General features: G+C 36.2%; 1 protein-coding gene across 2 annotated transcripts in view; it reads right to left on the bottom strand.

Annotated features, from left to right (window-relative positions):
- Positions 1–24,329, bottom strand: part of SOS1 (SOS Ras/Rac guanine nucleotide exchange factor 1) — a gene marked incomplete at its 5' end in the record, with an annotated part of 114,481 nt that overhangs the window by 16,248 nt on the left and 73,904 nt on the right. For both annotated transcript variants that reach the window (XM_081100765.1, XM_081100766.1), the window contains 9 exons: positions 975–1,091; positions 1,302–1,474; positions 5,832–5,949; positions 6,668–6,830; positions 13,319–13,438; positions 14,530–14,752; positions 16,181–16,284; positions 16,813–16,935; positions 17,599–17,680. In XM_081100765.1, the coding sequence (XP_080956891.1) occupies positions 975–1,091; positions 1,302–1,474; positions 5,832–5,949; positions 6,668–6,830; positions 13,319–13,438; positions 14,530–14,752; positions 16,181–16,284; positions 16,813–16,935; positions 17,599–17,680 (1,223 nt within the window). The remainder of the gene's footprint in view (positions 1–974; positions 1,092–1,301; positions 1,475–5,831; positions 5,950–6,667; positions 6,831–13,318; positions 13,439–14,529; positions 14,753–16,180; positions 16,285–16,812; positions 16,936–17,598; positions 17,681–24,329) is intronic.

Below are 24,329 nucleotides of genomic sequence, written 5' to 3'. Positions count from 1 at the left end.
ACTTGAACTATTTTCAAATGCATTAAATTGCCTGAGTTTTCATTTGTATTTATGTTAGTTTTATGGAGCTTTCATACAGAGCGATCATTTCTCAGTGATATCAGAGTGCCTAATTGGAGCAGATTATTTAACTATTTCCCATTTGCTGTGGTTAATCCACCTTTTAAAAATACTGTGTTAGGCCTTGAGATATATTCATGTGAGTTAATTACATATATTTTAATTCACAGACATTTTGAGATTTATCTTGGTTACTTAGAAGCAATTTACGTTTACTTCGTGATTCTTGACTCTCTGAATATGAGAGAAATTACATTCAGATCAATGAGATGGTGATACTATACATTAATTTGGCCAGGCACTGATAAGTAATTAAAAACAATGGAAACTTTATTTTCACCACAAAATTATCTTTAGCCACACCTTATGAGTTATTTTTAAAAGTCATAAGTACATTTATTTATTGTAAGTGAATTAATATAAATGAATCAATTTTCCTGCTCTTAAAAAAAATCTTGAACCCTAGCCAGTGTGGCTAAGTTTGTTGGGCACTGAGGGATTGTGCCTAACTACGTTTCACTCTCACATCCATGTTTCTCTCTACCTCTCCCTTCCTTTCTGTCTAAAAATCAATAAACTATTATTTAAAAAAATTATTTTTTAAATCTTGAATAATTTTTTTTATTTAAAAAAATAAAAACTTTCATATTTGCCTAATTTCTTCATCTATCATTATCAGGATTTATTCAGATTAATACTAATTCTCATTTATTTTGAGCCAAGTGAAATATTCCTGAGCATATTTATTAGGCACTTATTCATTACTTTTATCCATCACATAAGCACCTCATCCCGAACTCCTTTATAGAAAATTAATCTGTATAACATATATGGTAGTGATGGTATCACCAAATATAGATGACAACTGAAAAAATATATAAATGTAAAAGAAATATAAATATATGAATGCTTACAAATCTTGGGAGAGGCTTAGGGTTTCGTGGTTCTATTTCTAGGGATTTGTTGAAAAGATAATCTGTAAATTCTTTTTCCATACTATTTCCCATTGGATTCAAGTTTTCAAAGAACCTCTAAAATAAATGCAAAGAAACAATTATTAACATTAAATATTTTAAACTGAGTTTCTAATTCATGAAAATAATTTAAGAAAACATTTAACATAAGAAAATTTGAATTATTTGTTTTATTTTCCTTTTTTGCTTCTATAAAATAAACTTGCCTTTCATCAGGCAGCTTATAAACTTAATCAGAAAAATATATCCTCAAATAATTCAACTTACTTTGATATCTGATTCGACTCGTAAACAATAAGGCTGATTTTGGTACTGTTGGATCTCTCCTGTTATTTCTGCTACTTTCCTCCTTTTGCTGAAGTTTATAAGCTCTTTTCCATGCCTTTTTAGGACCTCAGGGTTGCCTTCTTCTGTTTTCAAGATATTAGTTAGATAAATTCCTAAAAGATATAATGAAATTAAGGATAAAGAAGGAGAACACTAGTTTTCTTTCTTTCTTAGTAAGTGTAGTGATTTTACATTATACCACCTCAATCACCAAAATCAATGAGTCAAGGCACAGATTTCTATTCTATGAAGAAGAACAAGCTAAGTAAATATTAAGAGAAGATTTTTATGAGTATCAAATTCTTCTGTGACAAAATGAAGTTTTATAACTACCCAAGGAAAAAAGAGACCAAATTTAAGAAAACTAATACATTTTTCAGTAGGAATAACCAATTTTCCATACCTGCCAAACCACATATTATTTGATATGTCATGGTTTTATAAAAGGAACTTTAAGAATAACCCATCACTAATAACACACAAAAAGGGAAAAATGTTAAGTTCAGAGAATCGTATTTTTTGCTTACTCAGCTCTTGAGGCCTCACCAGAGGTTGTTAGGATTTGTAATTCAGAGGGAGTATTACTAGTATTTGGATCGATTCACTCATGGACATGTGGAAGGATCTGCAAGCCTATCCAGCATAGGAGTACATATAATTTATGTACGTTCTGGTCTTCAGTATTTCTAGAATTAGTGACAAGCTAATAATTGAGCTCCTTCTCCTCATCACTGCAGGCTGTGAACTGGATAAGGAGAATGAACAAAATAACAGGCACTTTAGTTCTATACACAGCTCTCTGTTGCCAGGAGCACTTCAGTTCCTCTCTGGCTCTACCATAAAGGTTCTGGAGCCAACTCTGCTGCTTTCTACTGTGTGATCCTGTGCAAGTTAATTAGCTTCTCTGTGCCTTGTTGTTGTTTTTTAAATCTATAAAGTGAGGATAACAGGGTTATTGTGAGAAACAAATGCATATATAAGGCTTAGAATAGGGCCTAACAAAAAAAATAAATGCTTAATTAGCTATGGTTGTTATTGCTGAAGCTATTGATGCTATTGACCTATTCCCTTATGCTTCTGCCTTTTCCTAAAGTACTGACTGTGATGCTTTGCGGGGGGAAAAAGAGTGTGAATATCTGAATTCATTCACTCAGTATACATGTACCGAGTCTCTGCTGTATGACAAGCACTGCATTAGGTACTGCAGATCTAAAGATGAACAAGACACAGTCCATGACCTCAAGGAATTCAGAGTTTTGAATGTGGGCTCCTACAGTACAATCTGGTAAGTGCTATATTAATAGTAATGCATTAGATGCCATGAGAGCAGAAAGGAGGTGTACCTAACTCTGCCTTGAGCTAGTAGAAGTAGAAAAAGCATCACAGATGAGGTGAGGCTTAAAATAAATCTCAAAACATGAATAGAAATTTAGTAAGTAGAACAAGATGTAAGGGCATTTTAAGCAAAGCAGCAATGTGTACAATGGCACTGGTTTGTGATGAAGCTTGGAAGGTATACTCAGAGATGGCATATTATTGTATGGCTAGACCACAGGGATCTGATGTGTGGGGAGAAGAAAGAGTGGTAGTATATGACAGCAGACATAGGCAAAGGATTAGGAATTCTAACTCCTTCTTTGTCACTTCAGGCTTTGTATTGGATGAGGAGAACAAACAAAATAACAGGCACTTCTGTTCTAATCATATATTAGCAGTTCTAAATGCTTTTGTGGTACAAGCATACTTTTCAATACTGAAACTTTTGGCCACATTCTTGAAAAGCTTAAACGACTTGGAATCAATAGTAAATAGTCAGCAATAATGAAACATTATAGACATCAATGCATGTTTGATTTCAGAAAGTATCCAGTTATGTGGCTGAATGACTGAATGGGTGGTGGTGTAATGACTGACTGGAAACATGGGAGATAATAAGTTATGAGATGTTGTAAGTGTCAAAAGTATATTTGAATGAAGTTGCAAAAATGCTTACAAGTGCATTTTGGTAGAGCTCAGGATGAAATTTGGAAATTATTTTCTAACAAATTAATGGCCAGTTAAAAGAGAACAAATGACAAAAGAGGTGGTGTCCAAACTTTGTTTACTACATCAGTAAAAAATGTTTAAGCATGCATCCTCAATATATATATAAATATAATTTTTGAATAAAAATATAGAACAAATATACTGTTAAAGCTTAATTTTTTCAATAGAACATTTTATATACCCTGTGGAGACAGTTGTTTTAGGGAGAGAAGAACAGAGCATTATGACATAAATAATGAAGAAGGGTGAGGTTTCACCTTTTTGCTCATGACTTTCCCAGCCTTGCAGGAAAGAATAGTTGCTCCAAGTTCTAGGTTTCCATAACACTTTGTTCAAACTTTGATTTATACAGCTCTACAATACAGTATTATACCTACTACATGGTACTGCAATTTATTTTTCTGCTCTTTCAAGGGGGCTTATCGAGAGTAAGGCTATTTTTATTTGCCTCTCTAGTCTAACACCCAGCCCAGGGCCTGAAAAATCACATGGAAGCATCCAACAAATGTTTCTGAGTGCATGAAAGGATGCAAGAGACATTGAGTCAATTCCAAAATGGTAGGAAAGCAAGAGTGGAGATGACGCAAGCAGACAAGAAACAGAGGACACAGAATTAGAGCTGTGGAAAAGGAAAGAGCAAAGCCAGTGCTACAGGCTTGGATGATGGTGCAGAGAGGTGAGATCTGGTTGAGGGAGAAATCAACATTCTTTAACCTTAGAATAAATGTCAGCATATATATTTTCTACCTATGAGTAAAACATTTTAGTGTATGGAGAAAAATTGGGATATAGACCATAGTATGCCATAGCCTCGGAAGGAGAAATAGCCTGACTTTTATTCTTCTTTATTTATTTACTTACTTACTTTTATTCTTTAAATGGTGTAGTGCCAGCAAAAGACCTGAATAAAAATTCTGGTAAGAGAAAGAGGAAGTAAGAGTCTTAGATACTACCCCTAACCCTCCCATACAGGAGAAAAACAGTATACAGAATTAAGGATAAGAATCTGGGAGGAGTATAAGTGAGACAGAATGAAAACTAGATGGAAGGAAGAAGCAGCAATAACAAATGGTTCTACCTAGTGGGTCAGAACCATTAAAAGTGGCCTGACTTCAGGGATGATAACATTCAGTTTGGAATAGCAAACTTCCTAGTGCAGCAGAATCGAACACAAATAGTTCAGATAAACTGCCTTAAAAAAGCAGAGGCTCAACAATCAGGAAGACAAGCAGAAATGGGTAGAAAGGTTGTCTGTATCTCTCACCTACCGACATATGTCTGCCTTCACTCACTAAATCATACACAATGAGTTATCCTCTAAATACACATCTGAAATGTCCTGTCTTCACAGGACATGTTATGAAGAATAGTTATTTCATCTGAAAGAGAGTACTTTGGAGAGTTCAGTTTGTGTGAATAAATGCCCACCAATCAGGTACTGGGATAGCAGGGGCCAAATCATGAGTCCAGTGAACAGGACCTGAGGTTTCTTTTCGCTTCTGTGTACCAGAGGCTGTAGGGTATCATGAGTAGCATGACTCTGAGCCCAGTCAGTACTATGCATTTTTCACTTTTCCTAAGCACCTGGACACAGTTCCGGACACTTAGTAAGTAATCAAAAAATATTTGTTGACAGATTGAATGAAATGAACATCAGACCTACCCAGATCCTTCCTCAGATTCCCTTGTATGAACTGGCACTATAGTCAACACACATGTATAAATTTTAATGTTTTACCAGAAAGGGAAAATAAATGAACTCAATAGTTTTATCAACAATTTAGGAGGGCAAAATCCTCAGGAAAACAAATAACTAATGATAAAAAAATAATATATGACATAAAAAAAATCAGAGAGAATAATGAAGTTTAAGATTTTATCTTTTTGGAGATATATAAAATATATAGATATAGATGAGGAAATGGCTAGGAGAAAATATACCACATGCTAAAAAGACTAACACCAGACATATAATAGAGATCATAACTGTTGTAAGCATTCAGAGGGAGAATCATCAGAACACATATACAGGCAGAGAAAAGAAACCAGTGTGAAAGACAGCACTATATTAAATGGCTGCCCAAGAGGGAAATAAAAAGGGGAATGTATATATTAGGCTTGATCTTAAAAAGTCCTAGTACAGAATAATTCTAAGGTGATTCAGGTGCTAAATATAGGGTGTCCCAAAAAAAATGTATATACACACTTTGAATAATTATAAAGGCAGTGTTTATTAAAATACATTTCATTTTCAAAATTGAGCTATCAGCTATTAAAGCATGTATGTATTTTTTGGGGACACAGTGTGTTTGTTAAATAAGTATTTTCTGCTGATATATTTACACATGTAAACTCAGTCATTTAATGAAATAAGTGTCTTGTTTTATCTAGAAATGCAATAAAAATTCAAGAAGAAATGCTCACCAAAGAAAGGCACACATGGTGGATTAATAGACCTGAGTTTTGCCAAATATTTCTTATAATGATCTTCACTTAATTCATGAGCTTCTTCTAAAATTTTCTTTTGGCGACTTGGTATTTGCTACAATAAAAAAAAATATTTATGGAGCATAAGTTTACAAAAGAAATCAAAGGCTTTTCCAAAAAATTCCAGGCTAAGTGTAAAGCCCAAACACAACTGTATCAGCTTGATTTCAAGAGTAATAATACTGGCTCAAAGAGACTATCTTCATTGGCCCTTGTCCAAACTTAAAGGTGTGTGTGTGTGTGTGTGTGTGTGTGTGTGTGTGTGTGTGAAATCTGGTTTCTCTCACTATCTTCACACAATTATGTGAGCATAATTGTACATTACATTACAAATTAAGTGCTGAAAGCATTTTCTTCTAACTGTGAATGCATTTTAATGAGAACGCCTAATCTAAAAAGAACAAGCAAGTCAATTCAAAGTTTAGATAATTCCATCTTTTAAACCAGGGGTCCTCAAACTTTTTAAACAGGGGGCCAGTTCACTGTCCCTCAGACCGTTGGAGGGCCGGACTATAGTTTAAAAAAAAACTATGAACAAATTCCTATACACACTGTACATATCTCATTTTGAAGTAAAAAAACAAAACGGGAACAAATACAATATTTGTATTTGCATGTGGCCCACAGGCTGTAGTTTGAGGACCCCTGTTTTAAACTGTTACTGAAAGACAGGTGAGGCACTTAAAAATTAAAGATCATAATTGTTAAAATCCTGATTCGTAGAACAGGAAATGCAGTAAGTTCATTAAAATAAAACACCTATGCAAACCTACCTCAAATGTGTGGTCTAGCCTGTAAACAGGTGATGAGTTCATAGCACTGACAACCTCAAGGACACCATTGAAGTTGTTCAGCTCTTGAAAGACTTGCAGAATCTCAATTATTCGACTCACCACAGCTACTCTTTCTTCTAAGTTTTCAGTTTCTACAATACATCTGGGAATCAAAGACAGAAATTAATTTAAAAATGTGGAATTTTCCCAACAAAGATATGGGTTAAAGAATTTAGTAAATAATATAATGTGGAGTATGGAGAGGCTATCAGTGTAACTGTAGAGATTATATATTCAGAATGATAGTTGAATAGTAGGAGACTGGCAGACAAAGCAGTGACTTGATAGGCAGGCATGCTGCTCTTTACTCTTCCAGACTAATACCATCAACCAGTCAATCATTTTCCTATGTATTTGGTGCATCCTCTCTCAGCATTAGAATTAACTGATGAGTCTAACGTGCTGGTTTAGGGGATGTGGGTGTGTGCCAGGGGAATTTATTCTAGAGTGCAAGAATTCTGTGCTTCCTATTCTTCATCTAATTGCAAGATTTTAGTGATTAATTTCTTCCTTTGATACCAGAAATAATTAGCTACATTTCTAGGAACAGCTCTTTACATAAGCATTATAATGTAAAAAGTCAGTGGAAGTATTTTACCACAATCAAGAATAAAAATGCTTGCCCTCGCTTGTTTGGCTCTGTACTTTGAGAGTCGGCCCAGGGTTGTAGGTTCGATTCTTATCAAAGGCATGTACTTCAGTTGCAGGCATGCTCCCCACCCCAGTCAAAGCACTCATGGGAGGCAACCAATTGATGTGTCTCTTTCACATCAATGTTTCTCTCTCTCCATCTCTTCCTTTCCCTCCCCCCCCCCTCTCTCTCAAAAAAAAAAAAAATCAATGGAAAAATATATTCAGATGAGGATTAACAACAACAAGAAAGTAAAATTTTTAAAAATTACATGGGGAAAAAGTCAATGAAAATAAAAGCACTTAAATATCAAAAATCATTGGAAAGTATATATATATATATATTCTGGTAAATATCTAAAAGGAAGTGAACATAAATTCCTCAGTGAACATTCACTCTCCATTTCTAATATTTGAAAGATTTACTAATTATTTATCAGTAAAGAAAAAGGCATTTTAAACTTGGTTTTCAATAATGTAATATCAAACACCTTATAATCCAAGAAAAAATAGAACACATAAATGGGAAAAATAAAAATAAATCAAAGTTAAACATTTTTTAAAATGTAAAATTTCAGATTACATTATACTCTGATGAGGCTGGTCTGACACTAAGAAAAAAAAAACCATTGCAAAACTATCACAATTTGCCTTATTATCAAATTAAACACAACACATGTATGTGTTTAAAGCATTAGCTAGCCCAGCCAGTGTTGCTCAGTGGTTGAGCATTGACCTATGAACCAGGAGGTCATGGTTCAATTTCTGGTTGAGTACATACCCAGGTTGTGGGCTCGATGTCCAGGTTGTGGATTCAATCCCCAGTAGGGGGTGTGCAGGAGGCAGCTGATCAATATTTCTCTCTGACCACTGATGTTTCTATCTCTCCCTCTCCTTTCCTCTTTGAAATCAATAAGAAAATATATTTTTTAAAAAAACATTAGTTAGATCTCTACAGCTATATCATACTAGAGGCCCGATGCATAAAATTTGTGCAAGTGGCTTGGCCCTCACAGCCCCAGCTTCATCGGGAAGGTCGTCTGGAAGGACATCCGGAAGGTCGTTTGGCTGTCTGGTCTAATTAGCATATTACACTTTTATTATTATAGATTTTGGGTAGCTAGTTAGACATTTAAAAATGTTATAAGTATAATGTATTTACATCTTTCATTTAACTATTTCAGTTGATATTAATTAGGCATACAAACAGACCATCTGTGCAGCTTTTGTAAAAACCAGGTAAGTCTGGAGTGATTTATTCATAGGTGACCCCAATTCTAATGCACATCCATGGCTAAGAACCACTGTGACAAATGAACAAGAATCTTTCACACTGAAAAGGTAGATATTGGAACGCTTGTACACTGTTAATGGTGGGAATGCAAATGGTGTAGGCAGGAAAAACAGTATGGAGGTTCCTCAAAACATTAAAAATAGAACTACCATATGATTCAGCAATCCTACTTCTGGGAATTTATCCAAAAGTATTGAGATCAGGATCTTGAAGCTATATTAACACTCTTATGTTCATTGCAATGCTATTCAGAATAGCTAAGATATGGAAACAACCTAAATGTCCATCTATGGATGAATGGATAAAGAAAATGTGGTATATACATACAACAGAATATGAGTCAGAAGGGAATCCTGCAGTATGCAACAAAATGGATAAACACTGAGAACATTATGCTAAGTGAAATAAACCAATCACAGAAGGACAAATACTGCATGTTTTATCTAAAATAATCAAATTCATAGAAGCCAAGAACAGAATGGCTTCTGTGGTTGCACAGTGCTATGGGGAGTGAAATACAGGGTGTGGCTAACCAATATGTATAAAATTTCAGTTATGCAAGATGAATAAATTCTAGAGATCTGCTGTACAACATTATGCCTATAGATAACAATGCTGTGTTGTACATGAACAAAATCTGTTAATAGGGTAAATCTCATGCTAAGTATTCTTAACACAATTTAAAAAAAAGAAAAAGGAAAAAGAGCAGGAAATGCATTCTCAGGAATCTTTAAAAACAATAAAACAGAAATGAAATGGTCCCTATGTTTGATCAGTTATGTTTCCTCTTTACAGACATAAGTTTTACTTATGATGGAAAAAGTCTTCTGCATACTGAAATGTAGTTATTTAACTTAATGAAGAAATAAGGAAACTACACATAGAGGGCAAATTCTAACGTCTTACATTTTAGAGGCTGAGAAGAAATAACATAAATATAAGGAAGTCCTAACTTTCAGATTACTTGGAATGCTTTTTTATATTTAGGAATCTCTTTCGGGTCTTTAACCACATTCTCCCTCATGTTCCAGTCATTCCCTTATGTCATTGGTTTCTTGTTCTTGTAATTCCAATATGAACTATGGAAACCTCATATAATCCTTATAAAATATTAGTCAAATAGTCATATTATTTTTATGCAGAAAAAAATATGGCCAATACATAAAACTCCAATCTCTGACCCCAACTATAAAATTGCTCTGAGGTGCCTTGGCCAGTGTTGCTCATTGGTTACAGCATTGGCCCATGCACCAAAGGGTCTTGGGTTTGATTCTCAGTCAAGGGCATGTACCTGGATTACAGCTTCAATCCCTGGCCCTGGTCGGGGCGCATGCGGGAGGCAACCAATTGATGTGTCTCTCCTCTTGCCTCCCTCCCTTCTACTCTCTCTAAATATCAATGAAGAAAATATCCTCAGATGAAGATTAACAACAACAAAAATTGCACTGAGATTCTGGACTTCTGACATAGTGTAAAGAGCTGTTTATTCACTTCTCAGTGAAACTGGTGAACAATTATGTGTGCATATATATATTTGTAGATACAAATACACACTTATGTACATATACATACATACCCATAAATATTCAAAGTCTCTGGAAATGGCCCTCTGAGCAAACAGTAAATGAAGAAATATCTATTCAGGAAAATCTACAAAAATTCAGTAAGAGAGAGGCAAGAGTCTGTGGTATTTGAACAAAGACTGCTTTCTCCCCTCTTCCTGCCAGAGAACCTCTGGGGGTTGTGGGGCGTAGTGGTCTACTGCAGACTGCTGCAGCCAAGAACACAGCTGCCTGTCCACCCAGCTCCCAGCTAGAGGGCTTTCTTCCCTGGAGTAGCAGGACTTCAGCATTTCACTCATCCTACTCTGAGCTGCTGGCTGCTGAGGCTAAGTCCCAGGTGAGTGCAGCTGAGAAGTGGGACTCCTTTCTCCTGCATAATTTCTGTGGAGAGGCTCTACCTTAAATGTGGTGAACTGAAAATACTGGGAAGATAGCCATTCCCTGTTTCCTGAGGCAGTGGTTCTATGCCAAAAGAAGCAAGCCAAGAGGGCCTCAGGCTACTTGTTCGTGTGCATGCATGAGAGGGCGCACACACCCCACCACCACCACTAAGCACTCAGCTCCTAGAGCAAGAATGTCAAAAACATTTGCCATTGTCCCCAGTTCGAGTCTAGGCTCAAATAGATAGTTCTAATCTCTTATCATTTAAAATAGTGTGGAGAAGTTTAAACCTAAGGGTGCTCTCAAGAACAGTGAATGTTGTGATGAAGAGCAATTGGGAGATTTGTAGATCTAATGAAGGTACAGCCTTGACTTTTGGCCAAACTAGTTTGCAGGAGAAAACTAGAGAATAAGGCAGCTGGGAGGACCCCCCTGGGGTCAGAACAAATATCAAAACAGAGATTTCAGAAACCATTCCTTCAAGGGAGTTACAATATGACTGGATTAGTTTGTAGAAAATGTATGCCATCAGGGAATTTTTGGAGTTTAACAGCTGGGTGTGGTCAAAGATGGAGTGAAAGAAAGCCCACTTTTACCCTGCCTTCTCAGGGTGACTGTGGGCACACCCTAATCTGTACCGCCAGAAGAGGAACATCTCAGTTTACTATCTCACCGTGGGGGAAGGTCTGAGGAGAACAGGCTTCACTAAAATAACCCAGCTAGTCACTGAACAAACACTAATGATAATAAGCCCTGAGGGATAGGAATAGCTAAAATATCAAGTTCCAACAAAAATTAAGAGACATGCAAAGTAACAGGAAAATACTACCTTTTCACTGGGGGAAAAAAAAGCAGGGAACAGAAACTGTCTGGAGGGAGACCAGATGTCAGGTTTAACAGAAAAATATTTCAAAGTAGGCATTATGACTATGTCTACAGAACTAAAGGAAAGCATGATTTAAAAAAGAAGACATGATGACAACGTACATGAAATAGAGAATATCACTGAAGACACAGGATTATAAAAGGAATCAAATGGAAACCCTGGAACTGAAAAGTACAATAATTAAAATAAAAAATTTACTACAGGGGCTCAATAGTAGATTTGAACTGGCAGAGAAATAATTAGTTAACTTGAAGATAGAGCTATTGTTCAAAAGTGAAGGCAAAATACTTTCCCAGATTTAAAAAAAGAGAGAGAATTGGTTGCTAACAGACCCACTGAACCAGAAATACTAAAGGAAGTTCTTCAGGCTGAAAACAAGTGACCCCAGATGGTAATATGAATCCACACAAAGAAAGAGCACCATTAAAGGTAATCATGTGATTATATAAGGCACTATAACTACTATTTTTTCTTACTGTTTCTCTTACGTGATTTAAAAAGCAAGTGTATAAAATAAGGTGTATGTAATGTATTGTTGGGCCTATAACAAAGGGAAGTGTAATATCCTATATAATAAAAGACTAATATGCAAATAGACCGAACAGCCGAACAATGGGTCACTATGACGTGCGCTGACCACGAGGGGTGCACGTGGAACGTGGCGGGCGTCGGCCATGGTGGGATGGTGGAGCAGGTGAGCGGGGGTGGCAGACCAAGGCGGGCACCAGTCGCTGAACCTCTGGTGGTTACTGAAAGTTCTTTGCTCCTGCGCACCGCGGTCCCACCTGGTGCTCACACCTGCTGCTGGCGCCTGGCGCCAGCCCTGATCACTCGGCACAGTCAGCAGGTGCAAGAGGCGGCTGCCAGCCCTGATCACCCCTCAGGGCTTTTCCACCTCCCCCTGCTCCTGAGGGGCGATCAGGGCCAGTAGCCACCGCTCGCACCTGCTGCCAGCAACGGCCTCACTCACACCCGCTGCCGGCAATGGTCCCACTCCCACCTGCTGCTGGTGCCTAGCGCGGGCCCCGATCACCCCTGAGGGCTTCTCCACCTCCCCCTGCTCCTGAGGGGCGATCGGGGCAGCAGCCACCACTTGCACCCGCTGACGGCACTGGCCCCGCTCGCATCTGCTGCTGGCGATGGCCCCAATTGCTCCATGCTGTCAGCGGGTGTGAGTGAGGCCAGCGCTGTCAGTGCATGGGAATGGCAGTAGCGGGAGGGGGGCTGCTGGCAGACAGGGACCTGGGGCCACAGCAGGGGTGGATGGGCGGGGGTGTGGAGGATGGGCCAAGACCCACCCCTGGGCCCACAGTAGCCTCACAGCCCACAGTTCCTTTCAAGGTGCATGAATTCGTGCACTGGGCCCCTAGTATTGCCATAACTGCACAAAGGAGATGGGTAAGAATAAAGCGGTAATGGGCTAAGAAAATGACAGCAAATGGTTTAAAGCAATAATTAAAACAATGTATTGTTAGATTTGCATCATTAATTATATGTAATGTGTATTACAATAATATCACAAAAAGGGGGGATAAAGGACATAGAGCTATATAGGAGTAACATTTCTATGCATAACTGAAATTAAGCTAATATAAATCTGAAGCTGATCCTGATAAAATGTATATGGTAAACTATAAAGCAACCACTAAAAAACCCATCAAAATTTTTTAATGAAAAAATTTTAATGAAATTAAAATGCTACATTAGAAAACTTCACTCAGTGCAAAAATAAAGAAGAGGAACAAAACAAGAAGTGAGACATATAGAAATAGAATTGCAATGAAATTTATAAACATATCTGATTGCAATGAAATGTTAAGAATGTCAGTAATACTTACTTCTCAAACCACAGAGTGAGATTAGTGGTGTGCCGGATCATTTTCAGAAGATTAGGAGAATTAATTTCTTTGTCTTCTTTTGTCCACACACTTCCAACTAATTCTGATGGCTGTACAGCTCTAAAATCATCAATACATAATTCTATATGATACTTTACCTCAGTATATTGTTTTATTAAGTAAATAAGTAAACAAAACTAAATTCCCATATAAACTTTCCACTTATATCAACAGAAATGTTTATGACAAGATATAACAAAAACTTTAATTATGCATCTTTTTATATATATTAAACATATTTTTATGGACGTACCAATGTACTTTTATTATTGCTTTATAGTAGCTTTTTGCTTTGGGCAAGGTTGGGATTTCTTCATAATATCTTTCCCAGGACTTATAAATATTATCTAACAAGTTTGGGGTAGTTCTTTTAAGTAATGATATATCTGTTAAAACAATCAGCTCACTGAGGGCATAGTGATCACTACAGTTCAAAAAAATTTTTTTCTCCCCTCTAAAGGAAGAGGGAAACTCAACCACAAAAGAGTCCTGGGAAATAAATAAAATAGATTGTAACACTGATTTTTGAGACTTAGTAATGATCTTTGTTGGAAGGAGATATGTAAATTTAGTCCCTTTCTTCATTTAGTAATTAAAAATAGCTCGAAATTCTAAATAATCCTCATTTAAAACTGTAAACAGACATTTTTTAGATAGTAGTTATTAACATGTAGAAAAACTGAAAAGGCTATAACTGGCCATGATTTAAATTCATAATTATAATGGCAGTAGCCAACCTATTGAGCCCTTACTTTGTACTAAGCACTGTACATATAATGAGTATTTTAAACCTCACAACAGCCCCAGGAGTAAGTAATATTAGCTCCAGTTTACTCGAAGGAACTAATAGGCAGAGGGATGAAAGTTACAAAAGAAAGTTAAAATTGCCCAAGAATACCAAGCCAGCAAATAGTAAAGCTAGGATTTGAACTTTGCTTTACCAACGAGGGGTGACTGCAAACAGAAAGAAGCTGTAAATCCAGACAAAGCAAGGGGGATCAGGCAGTGAAAGAGAGGAGCCTTATTACCAGACACTTCATATACTATCTCATTTATGTCTTATTCCAATCCTATAAAGCAGAAACCAGTATTTCATTTAAAAAATTAATTTCTTTAAAGTGACTTTTCAGCTTAAGTGTCAAATTACGTACCGATATAGATCTGATTCAAGTAAAGTGAGTTGCCGAGCAATTTCTATTGGGTGTAAGGTGAGCAGGTCAAAAGTCTCTATGTGCCCAGGTCGGCTTATATGCCACTCAACTGTGGGAGGTGAACTCTGAAATGTAATATTATGACCTGGTCCATTGTCTCTTGCAATTTTTTTCCTTTGGATTATTTTAGTGATGGATTCAACCCATTTTTTCATTGCTTTACCTGAAATACATTTAAAATAATATTTAAATATTCTTTACTTGATATTTTAAAAAAGTTTAAAATCATACAAGTGATACCTGATTATATCTTTGCTATAAAAAGTTTAAATGATCAAAATTTTAAAAATGGAAGTTCCCCTTTATCATTTCCCTGTTCCCTATCCTAATCTCATTTTTCTTCACATGGCTTATATTCTTCCATATCCTTCTTAAATATTAGAAAATAATTTATTTGTAGAGATTTTTCACTTTTGTTGTTCTGAGCTTCAGTTCTAAATATTTTCTAATCCTCCAAACAAAGATTTTTTTACACAAAAGAGACTTATAAGGATAGATTATACAGTCACCATTAATCTAATCAATATTGCATTTCATAAACCAAACAGGGCCAGAGGACTAAGTCCTTCATTTTTGCATTTTTTTTTTAATGTGGCTTTGTTTTGTATTATGCATGAAAGTACTACTATTGAACCCTTTATTTTCTGATTCTCATTTAGCATGTACAATGGAAATGGAAATTAAGTTATCCAGGACATACTTATACAATCACATACTCTTTAAAACTAGAAGAGAAGCTCTGGAGATCATAAAGCCTAGCTCCTCATGTTACTGATGAGGAAACTTAAGTACAAAGAATCAAAGTGGCCCCTGAAATGATTCCTGGAGGCGTAGATGCTGCTGCAAGAACCATCTTTTATATGATAATGACTATTATGTAATACCATTGTTACATTTTCTGAAATGTAGCAAACAGATATTCAAAAGATTCTTTGGTGGCCTCTGTTTCTTGTCTCCCTTTCTAAATGTGTGCTTTTCTCAGCTGTCTGAAAAGAATCAAAGTAATTTTTTTCCAGTCACGTATCTGATGATCGGCAGTGTTAGGAACAGAACTCTTGCTTCTCGGCTCTCAGTTCACTACGCTCTGCTGCCTCGCTGATGTATGCACTCTTCACCTAATGGTGGCTCAGTAACCTCCATGGGTGGTGTCGTAATGGCACAATAGTTCCTAATTGTCCTCTGGTACACGTACTTTCAGATAAGTGTAAAGACAGCATAAATTGAGACTTTTTTATTCCAATTCCAAAATAACCAATAAGTTGATTTACTAAATGAAAATACATTGGTTAAAAGGGTGATTATTGAGCAATTTGTAGGCCAAAAATATGGTTTGATGAAAATTTTGAAATTTTCCTATTATGCTGGCACTACTATAAACACCTCTTAACAACAATAACCAGTAATGATATCAATTGATAGTCACTATATAGGTACTTTTATTCACATAAAACTAGGCACACAAAAAAATCATACTTCAGGGTAGTAAACAATACAATATACAGATGATATATTACAGAATTGTACACCTGAAACCTATATAATCTTATTAACCAATATCAACCCAATAAATTCAATTTTAAAAATACCATACCTCTTACTGTTCCAATAAATTCCTCCATTCGCTGCAAAAGATGTGCATCTCTTTCAAAGTCATAGAAGTGGTGCTCTACCCAGTGCCGACATACATTTAATACTCTATGGCATTAACACAGAAGAATAACTAAATTACATGGGAACTCCGATATAAATGTTTATTACAATGAATGGTATAAATGAAAACAGAGTAACTTTCACCAAATTAAATAATCTTTTTTAAAAAGTATGTTTTTATTGATTTCAGAGAGAGGAAGAAGGAGAGGGAGAGAGATAGAAACATCAATGATGAGGGAGAATCATTGATCGGCTGCCTCCTGCACGCCCCCTACTGGGATGGAGCCTGCCACCCAGGCATGTGCCCAGACTGGGAATCAAACCCTGACCTCCTGGTTCATGGGTAATACTCAACCACTGAGCCATACTGGCTGGGCAAATTAAATAATCTTATAAGTGGCCTACCACTTTTAAAATCCTGTTAATTAAGACTTAGACAATAATTTCTGAAATTGGTTTTCACTCATTTTACTTCTTACCTCCTCCTTACTTGGAAAAGATCCTTATTTACTTAAACTCTGAAACAAAAGTTCAATAAAGACTTATTTACTTCAGTTACTTATCTAATCTTACCGCAGTTGTACAGGCTGTATATATTCTTTTCTAAACCTTTTTAGTTCTGCACTCAGGGGTTGATCTCCATTCTCTATAGCTATGCGATCAGCTTCTGTTGGCTCAGGCTCTGGAATTTCAAACCTAACATAAAGCAGAATAAACTAATGGAAATATTAACTATAATCAAATTATACAAATAGAAAACTACAAATCTTTTTACTAGTCCCCACAATCAAGAGAGCACTGTTAAAAATTACTAAGCATAATGTGAAAACAAGGTTTCTATAATGTAACGGTTTCTATAATGATCTTATAGATAAAGCTAACTAGAAACACAATAAAGGATACATTCAAATCTAAAAATAAATATGATTACAAAGTTATGGGATAGATATTCATTTCTGGCTCGTGTAATTATGCTAAGTCAATTAACATCATACTTTTTAAGGGTAATGCTTGAAAAGTTGACTGATCTTTGGCTGGATGAAACACTTTTCTTGATTATACTATTTGTTTACTGACAACCTCCATTTTCTTTAACTTGTGGTATATTTGAAACATTCTGTTTAGAACATCTAAATCATCAAAATTTGAATTTCCTGAGTCTAAATTATATATTTTATATATATTTAAATAATCAAAGTTAACATATTATTATAAAATAATGGTCTTCTAAGAGATTTTGTTTCTTTAAAAAGTGCTCATGAACTACAATTTAAACTCATCCAATATATTTCCAAAGAACATATAAGATCTTAGTTCAATCTTAAAAAAAAATAATTTAAACATTTAAAATTGACAGACCTTTCTATTATAAGACTCAGTAGTTCTTGAGGTTTACAAAAGGATCTGTATGTTGTAAGAAATGTCCGAACAAAATTGGGATCTAAGAAGAAAAAGAAAAAAATCTTATTAAAATCTTTGATTCAGAATGACTAAAACTATTGTTTACATTTTCAAAAGAGATCAAATAGTCTATTTTAAAATGTTTTGACCACATAGAATGCTTTGGACTTTATAATGAACTGCTAGACTTAGTGCTTCTTAAATTAGTGGCAAAACTATGGATACTAAAATTTTACATCAGCCTATTTTCTTGACCTCTGCACAACTTTGACTAGCTGATGTTAAACTCATTATTGGCCACAAGAATGTGAAGAGTAGAAGGGAAAGGCAAAGGCCACGCATGGAAAGAAGCTCCTACCTGCTGCCTGGATCTCAGAACATCACCAGTTGGTTTATCTCCCTCATAAAGAGAAAGGCCACAGCAGTTATCTATTACTTTTCCTGACATCCAGACTGACTTATCTAAGATCAGTTATCTAGGTGTCTTTCAATCATGTTAACAGAGCACACAACTAGAAAGTGTATCTTATAATGTTAAATACAGTTTCTAAATTATTTTATTTGCTAAAGGTTTTCCTTAATTAAAACTGCTAAAAGATGCTACAAACACCTATAAGTTATTAAAACTATTAAATGTGCAGAGTATGCTGATTTAGTTATATTCACAATTTTTAATTCCTTTTATTTCAAATAATCACAATGAGGGTTCAGTCATAAAAGCAGGAGTCTCTGACCCCTGCCAGCAGAGGACCTACTTTTCATTCACATCTCCATGAAGTAAGACAGGTCGCTGGCTGAGTATGACCACTTCCCCAGGCCTGGCCTATTGCAGTCTTTGCCTGATAGTATTCTCTCAAGTTGTGTCATCAGCACAAGAGACCTGGGCTGTCATCTTCTATATAAAGAGGGGGAGAAACATTTTTCCACAGTGGGGAAAAAAATCACTTCTATAACTCAAATTTTATCAAGGTCCACATTTAGTTGCAAGAGTTGTTTAAAAGGAAGAGGAAAGAGTACATTAACTTGAGTTTTTACTGGGAGAATCCTTTCCCTATTTTACATTATGGCCTGGTAAGCTCTAATTCTATCCTATGTAATAAAAGGCTAATATGCAAATCGACCGAACAGCGGAACAACCAGTCGCAATGATGCACACTGACTCTCAGGGGGCAGATGCTCAACGCAGGAGCTGCCCCCTGGTGGTCAGTACGCTCCCACAGGGGGAGTGCTGCTCAGCCAGAAGCCGGGCTCATGGCTGGCGAGTACAGCAGTGGTGGCAGGAGCCTCTCCCACCTCTGCAGCAGCCTCTCGTGCCTCCGCAGCAGTTGGACATCCCCCGAGGGCTCCCGGACTGTGAGAGGGCGCAGACTGGGCTGAGGGACCCCCCACCAAGTGCACTGATTTCGTGCATTAGGCCTCTAGTCCTATATAATAAGAGCCTAATAAGCAAATCGACTGAATGGTGGAATGACCAGTCGCTATGATGCGCACTGACCACCAGGGGGCAGACGCTCAATGCAGGAGCTATATCCAGCCCGCAGGCACCCGGTGGGTGCCAGCGGGAGCCCCCCGATCACACCACCAGTCGCCCTGCAGAGGGAGGTGACCGGTGGCAGCAGTGGGGAGCGGTGGAGCCAGCCAACGAGTGGGAGGTGCCAGGCTGGCCAAGGCAGGTGCCAGCGTGGGCCCCCCAATCGTCCCACAGATCGGCCCTGCCAGGCCTAGGAACCCTATCCATGCACAAATTTCATGCATCGGGCCTCTAGTTGAATGATAAACTCATTGAGAGTATCAAGTACATACCTTTATTTTTGTTAGGCTATACTAGTATAGACACTGTGGACCGTTTATAAGAAGTACAGTGCCTTTTATTAGCATAGGATTTAGCAAGAATCAGAATTTTTTTGGAAAATTTCTATTTAGGCTGATTCAGTCTGATTAAGAACCAACCTAAATTTAACCTTACAATAAAATAATACATTAACTCCCCCCCCCCCCCCATAAGCTAATTCATGGACTTACCACAAAACTGAAATCTATTTCCCAACTGATTAGTATATATGGTCATCAAGATAATAAATTGATTTAAATATCAGACAATCTTGAATTTAAGATTATAATGCCTTTTTAAGTTAAAGAAAAATTTAATGACAAAAATACATTGGTTTTGCCCTAGCTGGTTTTGCTCAGTGGACAGAGTGTCGGCCTGCGGACTGAAGGGTCCCAGGTTCGATTCTGGTCAAGGGCACATGCCTGGGTTGCAGGCTCAATCCCCAGTAGGGGTCATGCAGGAGGCAGACAATCAATGCTTTTCATCATTAATGTTTCTCTCTTTCCCTGTCCCTTCCTCTCTGAAATCAATAAAAATATATTTTAAAAAAATACACTGGTTTTAAATGTCCCTCTTCTCCTTTTGCTTTATACCTTCTGAGGCTAGAGTGGGTTACTGATAAAAGTAATTTAAACACATACAACCCTTTAGTAATTTCCTTTGTTGGTATTTTATTGTTTGTCTTCAGTTACAGAGCTCCTCAAACGTTAAAGACTAATGTCTCATCCAGAAGAAAAGATTTTAAAACAGAAGGCTGTACAAGATTTTAAAACAGAGATTTATATCGGTTTCATCACAGTCCTCCCTTTCAAGAATCTTCTTCCTGTTCTGCAAATCTATTTGTAAGGTGAGGCTACTCAAAACATCATGTGTTTAGGAAACAAAAGCAGTGGCTATGTAGAGATGCTGAGGTGTCACTGTTGGAGAGAGAGCTCAGATCTTTAGTACAAAGTACTTCAAGAATCCCTGATTTCTGTTCCAAATTTAGGGTGACCCATCCTTTTTTTAAAAGAAAAGTTTGTTTCAGTCTAAAAGTCTAAAATCGATATCCAGATCCATTTCTTCTCAAATGACACCTGTCAGGCTGATAAGTTGTGGGGTATTCAAGGTACTTTTAAGTTGAAAAAGAGAATAAAAGTTCTTAGTGAATTAAAAAAATTATTTAAAAAAATTGGCTATTTTTAAAGGCATTCGATTTTTAAAATGGTAATAGTGTGGTAAAGGCCTTGGGGGGCAGGTGAGAGCTGGAAGGGTGTCACTGGGGGAAAAAAGGGAACATCTGTAATACTTTCAACAATAAATTTAAAAAATAAAAAATATTTATTATAGTAAATAATAAAAATGCAGTTTATTTTAAATCTATAAGGATATTAATATTGGATGTAAAAATTACAACCTAGTGAAAGCTCACCCTTTTGTAAACTATAAATAATGTCTAATAAATTGAGAAATAAGAAAAAATAAAATAAAGTGGTCTTTTCATCTTAAACCAAAACCTCTGGCCATTTCAGTCCATTAGTAACTGATGACAATGCTGAGAGTCATGTTTGTGCATCAGTGCCACACCGGTCCAGGGGATCCCATCAATTCCTGATGTCTGTTCTGCAAAGTTCTCAAGCAGCATTCTCAAAATGTATACGATTTCCCTGAACTGATAGGGCCTGGGATATTTTTTCTTTTCTACATATGAGAGAAGTAACTAAGACTTATCAAGGGTCGCACAGTAGAGTGACAGAGATGGTACCATAACCTAGATTGTGTAATTCCTGATTTTTTTCCTACTGCATCACATAATCTCCCTGAGTTAAAGGATCTCTTAATATTTATGCTGCTGTGAGATCTAACTGGAAAGAATCCATAAATTATATAACCACTATAGAAATTTACATAAAATATTAATTCAGGATCTTGGGCAAAGGCACTAGCAAGTCATCGAAAAATTGGCAGTCTAATTGTGATTCTGTATTTCTTGTTAAGCCTTCTTCCAGATTTTAGGAAATAGCAACTGTGCCTTCCTGTACACTACATTCAGAAGTTTCTGAAGCTGGCAGTGAAATAAACACTCCCACAATGATCAGTTGTACTAAGTTCTGAAGTGACTCAAGTTTAAGTTGTTTTTAGCTTGATTAGAAATGAGTAGTCTTGCCAAAAGAAAAAAACCAGCAGAGGCTAAAAATAAACCAAAAATTTGGCAAAAGTTTAAGTACTTTCAAAAAATTCTCTTAAAGACTGCATATATTACCAGGACTTATTAATTTAGACTATTTTTAGTCTAACGCAGTGGAAATTTACAAATGAATGAATAACTTTAATATTAATAAAGGACATAACATCTGCATTTTAAATTTTATACAAAAAGGATACGTATTTCAGAAGCTAATTTTATTTCTATTGATTTCCCCATTTCAGTGATTGTAACCACGTCACACTACTCTGAAGACCTTTAGCTTATTGGTGATATAAAGGACTAAGATAATTGATATTTTTAAAATACCCACTAATAAAGACAGGTTACATATTTTGTAAGAAAACCAAGAACTTGCCCTGTCTGGGTAGCTCAGTTGATTAGAGCATCATTCCCATATGCCAAAGATGCGGGTTCTATCTCAGGTCAGGGCACATACAAGAAGCAACCAATGAATGCATACATAAGTGCAACAACAAATTGATGTTTCTCTCTCTCTCTCTCTCTCTCTCTCTCTCTCTCTCTCTCTCTCTCATCTCTCTCTCTCAAATCAATAAACAAGTTTTCTTAAAAAGAAAACAAAGGACCTACTTACATTTATCAGGTAATCATAAAAGCTAGGTTTCATATTGCCTCTATTAATTGTGAGTAGCAGTTATCTACCTATATTATAAAATGATTATTTCAGGGACAATGGAAGGCAAATGCATAAAAATACAAAAGCCAGGCTGGTTCGATTTTAAAATATAAGCATAAACAAATATTTGTGGAGAAAATTAAAATAAACTATTTTGATAATTCTTTTTTCTGTTTATCACTTGCTTATGGATATAATTCCACAAACCTCTTTCTCAAACTAAACCGTAATAGATTTCAATATAAGCAATGGCAAAAACTTCCTCTGTGGTTTTTCTCTTCTGACTCAAATTCCTGTACTGAGATTTCTACCACACTCACTAGCTGCTCAGTGTCCCTCTCTCTAAGCAAATACCTGCCAACCCCCATCAAGTTCCTGGTCTAGGCCCAGGTTATGAGTTATAGTTACTATTTTTGCTGGTTTTCTAGCTGCCCCTTTCCCTCTAAAACTGTTCTTTTTTCTTTTTTTAAAATATATTTTATTGATTTTTCACAGAGAGGAAAGGTGAGGGACAGAGAGTTAGAAATATCGATGAAAGAGAAACATCGATCAGCTGCCTCCTGCACACCTCCTATTGGGGATGTGCCCGCAACCAAGGTACATGCCCTTGGCCGGAATCGAACCTGGCACCTTTCAGTCCACAGGCTGACGCTCTATCCACTGAGCCAAACCGGTTAGGGCTAAAACTGTTCTTATACAGATTGCACAGTTCTTCAAAATCTGAGGAACTCAGAATATACTTACATTAATGTTCAGAATATAGCAGATTAGATTTTAGGTGATAAATTCAATCCTTTTTATCTTATATACTTATTTTGATCCCTACATGACATTTTATTTGGCAAGGTCAATGAAATGTATGAGATATTTATTAACTAGAGTTATTTATGTAAAGAATACCCCTCCCCCAGTCACCACAGTGAACCAGTTCATCAGGATGTGTGTTCACGTGATCATTCTCCCTTTAATACAGCCATTTAAAAAGCTACAAGAAACAATAAGCTCCTCAACAAGGATTTATAAACAATCACTCTTGAATTCCTTACAAAAGGAAACAGACCGCTACGCTGACGCACAAACACTTAAAAAAAGAGAATTTAAAAATAGAACAGCACTGCCCTATAGATCAAAAACTACTGAAAAGGTTTTTTTCCCTAAATTAAAACACACAAACTGAGCTTATACAGTACACAAACTCAAAAGAAATCTGATACAGATTTTTGAGGGTTTTCTATATGAAGGCATAAAATATCAGTAAATACTTTAAAGAAAAGTATCAACTGGCCTTTTTTTCTTTTTCCCCAGTATCGTTTTCCATGAAAGGGAAGTTCACCATGCATGGGAAACACCTTTTCCCCCACACTTCAATGTGAAGAGCTTTTATTTCCATATAATGTCAGTTCTGAATTATTACCTCTACCTCAAACTCACCTCATTTCTCTAAAACAGAATAACAAACCAGACATAGCATCACCAAACATTTCTTTATTTTGTACTTTATTTCCTGTAACTATAACTAAAGTGAAATTCCTACTCTCCTCTTCTTTATGCATGTTGCTTTGTGCCTTCTTACTGTATAGACAAGGAAGGAAACATCTCTTCATATCCATGCTGGATTCAGAATGTTCCGTCTAACTAGATAATTTCCCCTTAGCTCTTTGGGTGAATTCCAAAGTTCTGATATAGTTAGTGAATTATTGTATGTCCAGAAACACTGGATCTTAGATTCCATATAAGACCCTGTTGCAATCTTTTAAGCAAATAAGCACTTTCTAACTCACCTACATTTAATTTTTTCTCCCAGAAAGCTTTCTTTTACAGATAGACTAATGACTGGGTTTTGTTAAAAAATAAAGTTATGATGACCAGTATGTAACTAAATAATAAAATATTTTAATTAAAATGAAAGTTTATAGTTAGAACTTTTTACCTATTTCAATAAGAAAAAAAATTGCTCTGACTATATCTTCATAGACCTGTTTTCCAGAAATTAATAAGCCATTTGTATACTGGCAATTCAAACCAAGCAAGTAAGT

The sequence above is a fragment of the Myotis nattereri genome (assembly GCF_964212035.1).
Source record: "Myotis nattereri genome assembly, chromosome: 10".
Classification (NCBI taxonomy): Eukaryota; Metazoa; Chordata; class Mammalia; order Chiroptera; family Vespertilionidae; genus Myotis; species Myotis nattereri.
Note: the sequence above shows the minus strand (reverse complement) of the source record. Positions and strands in the feature narration are given on the sequence as shown.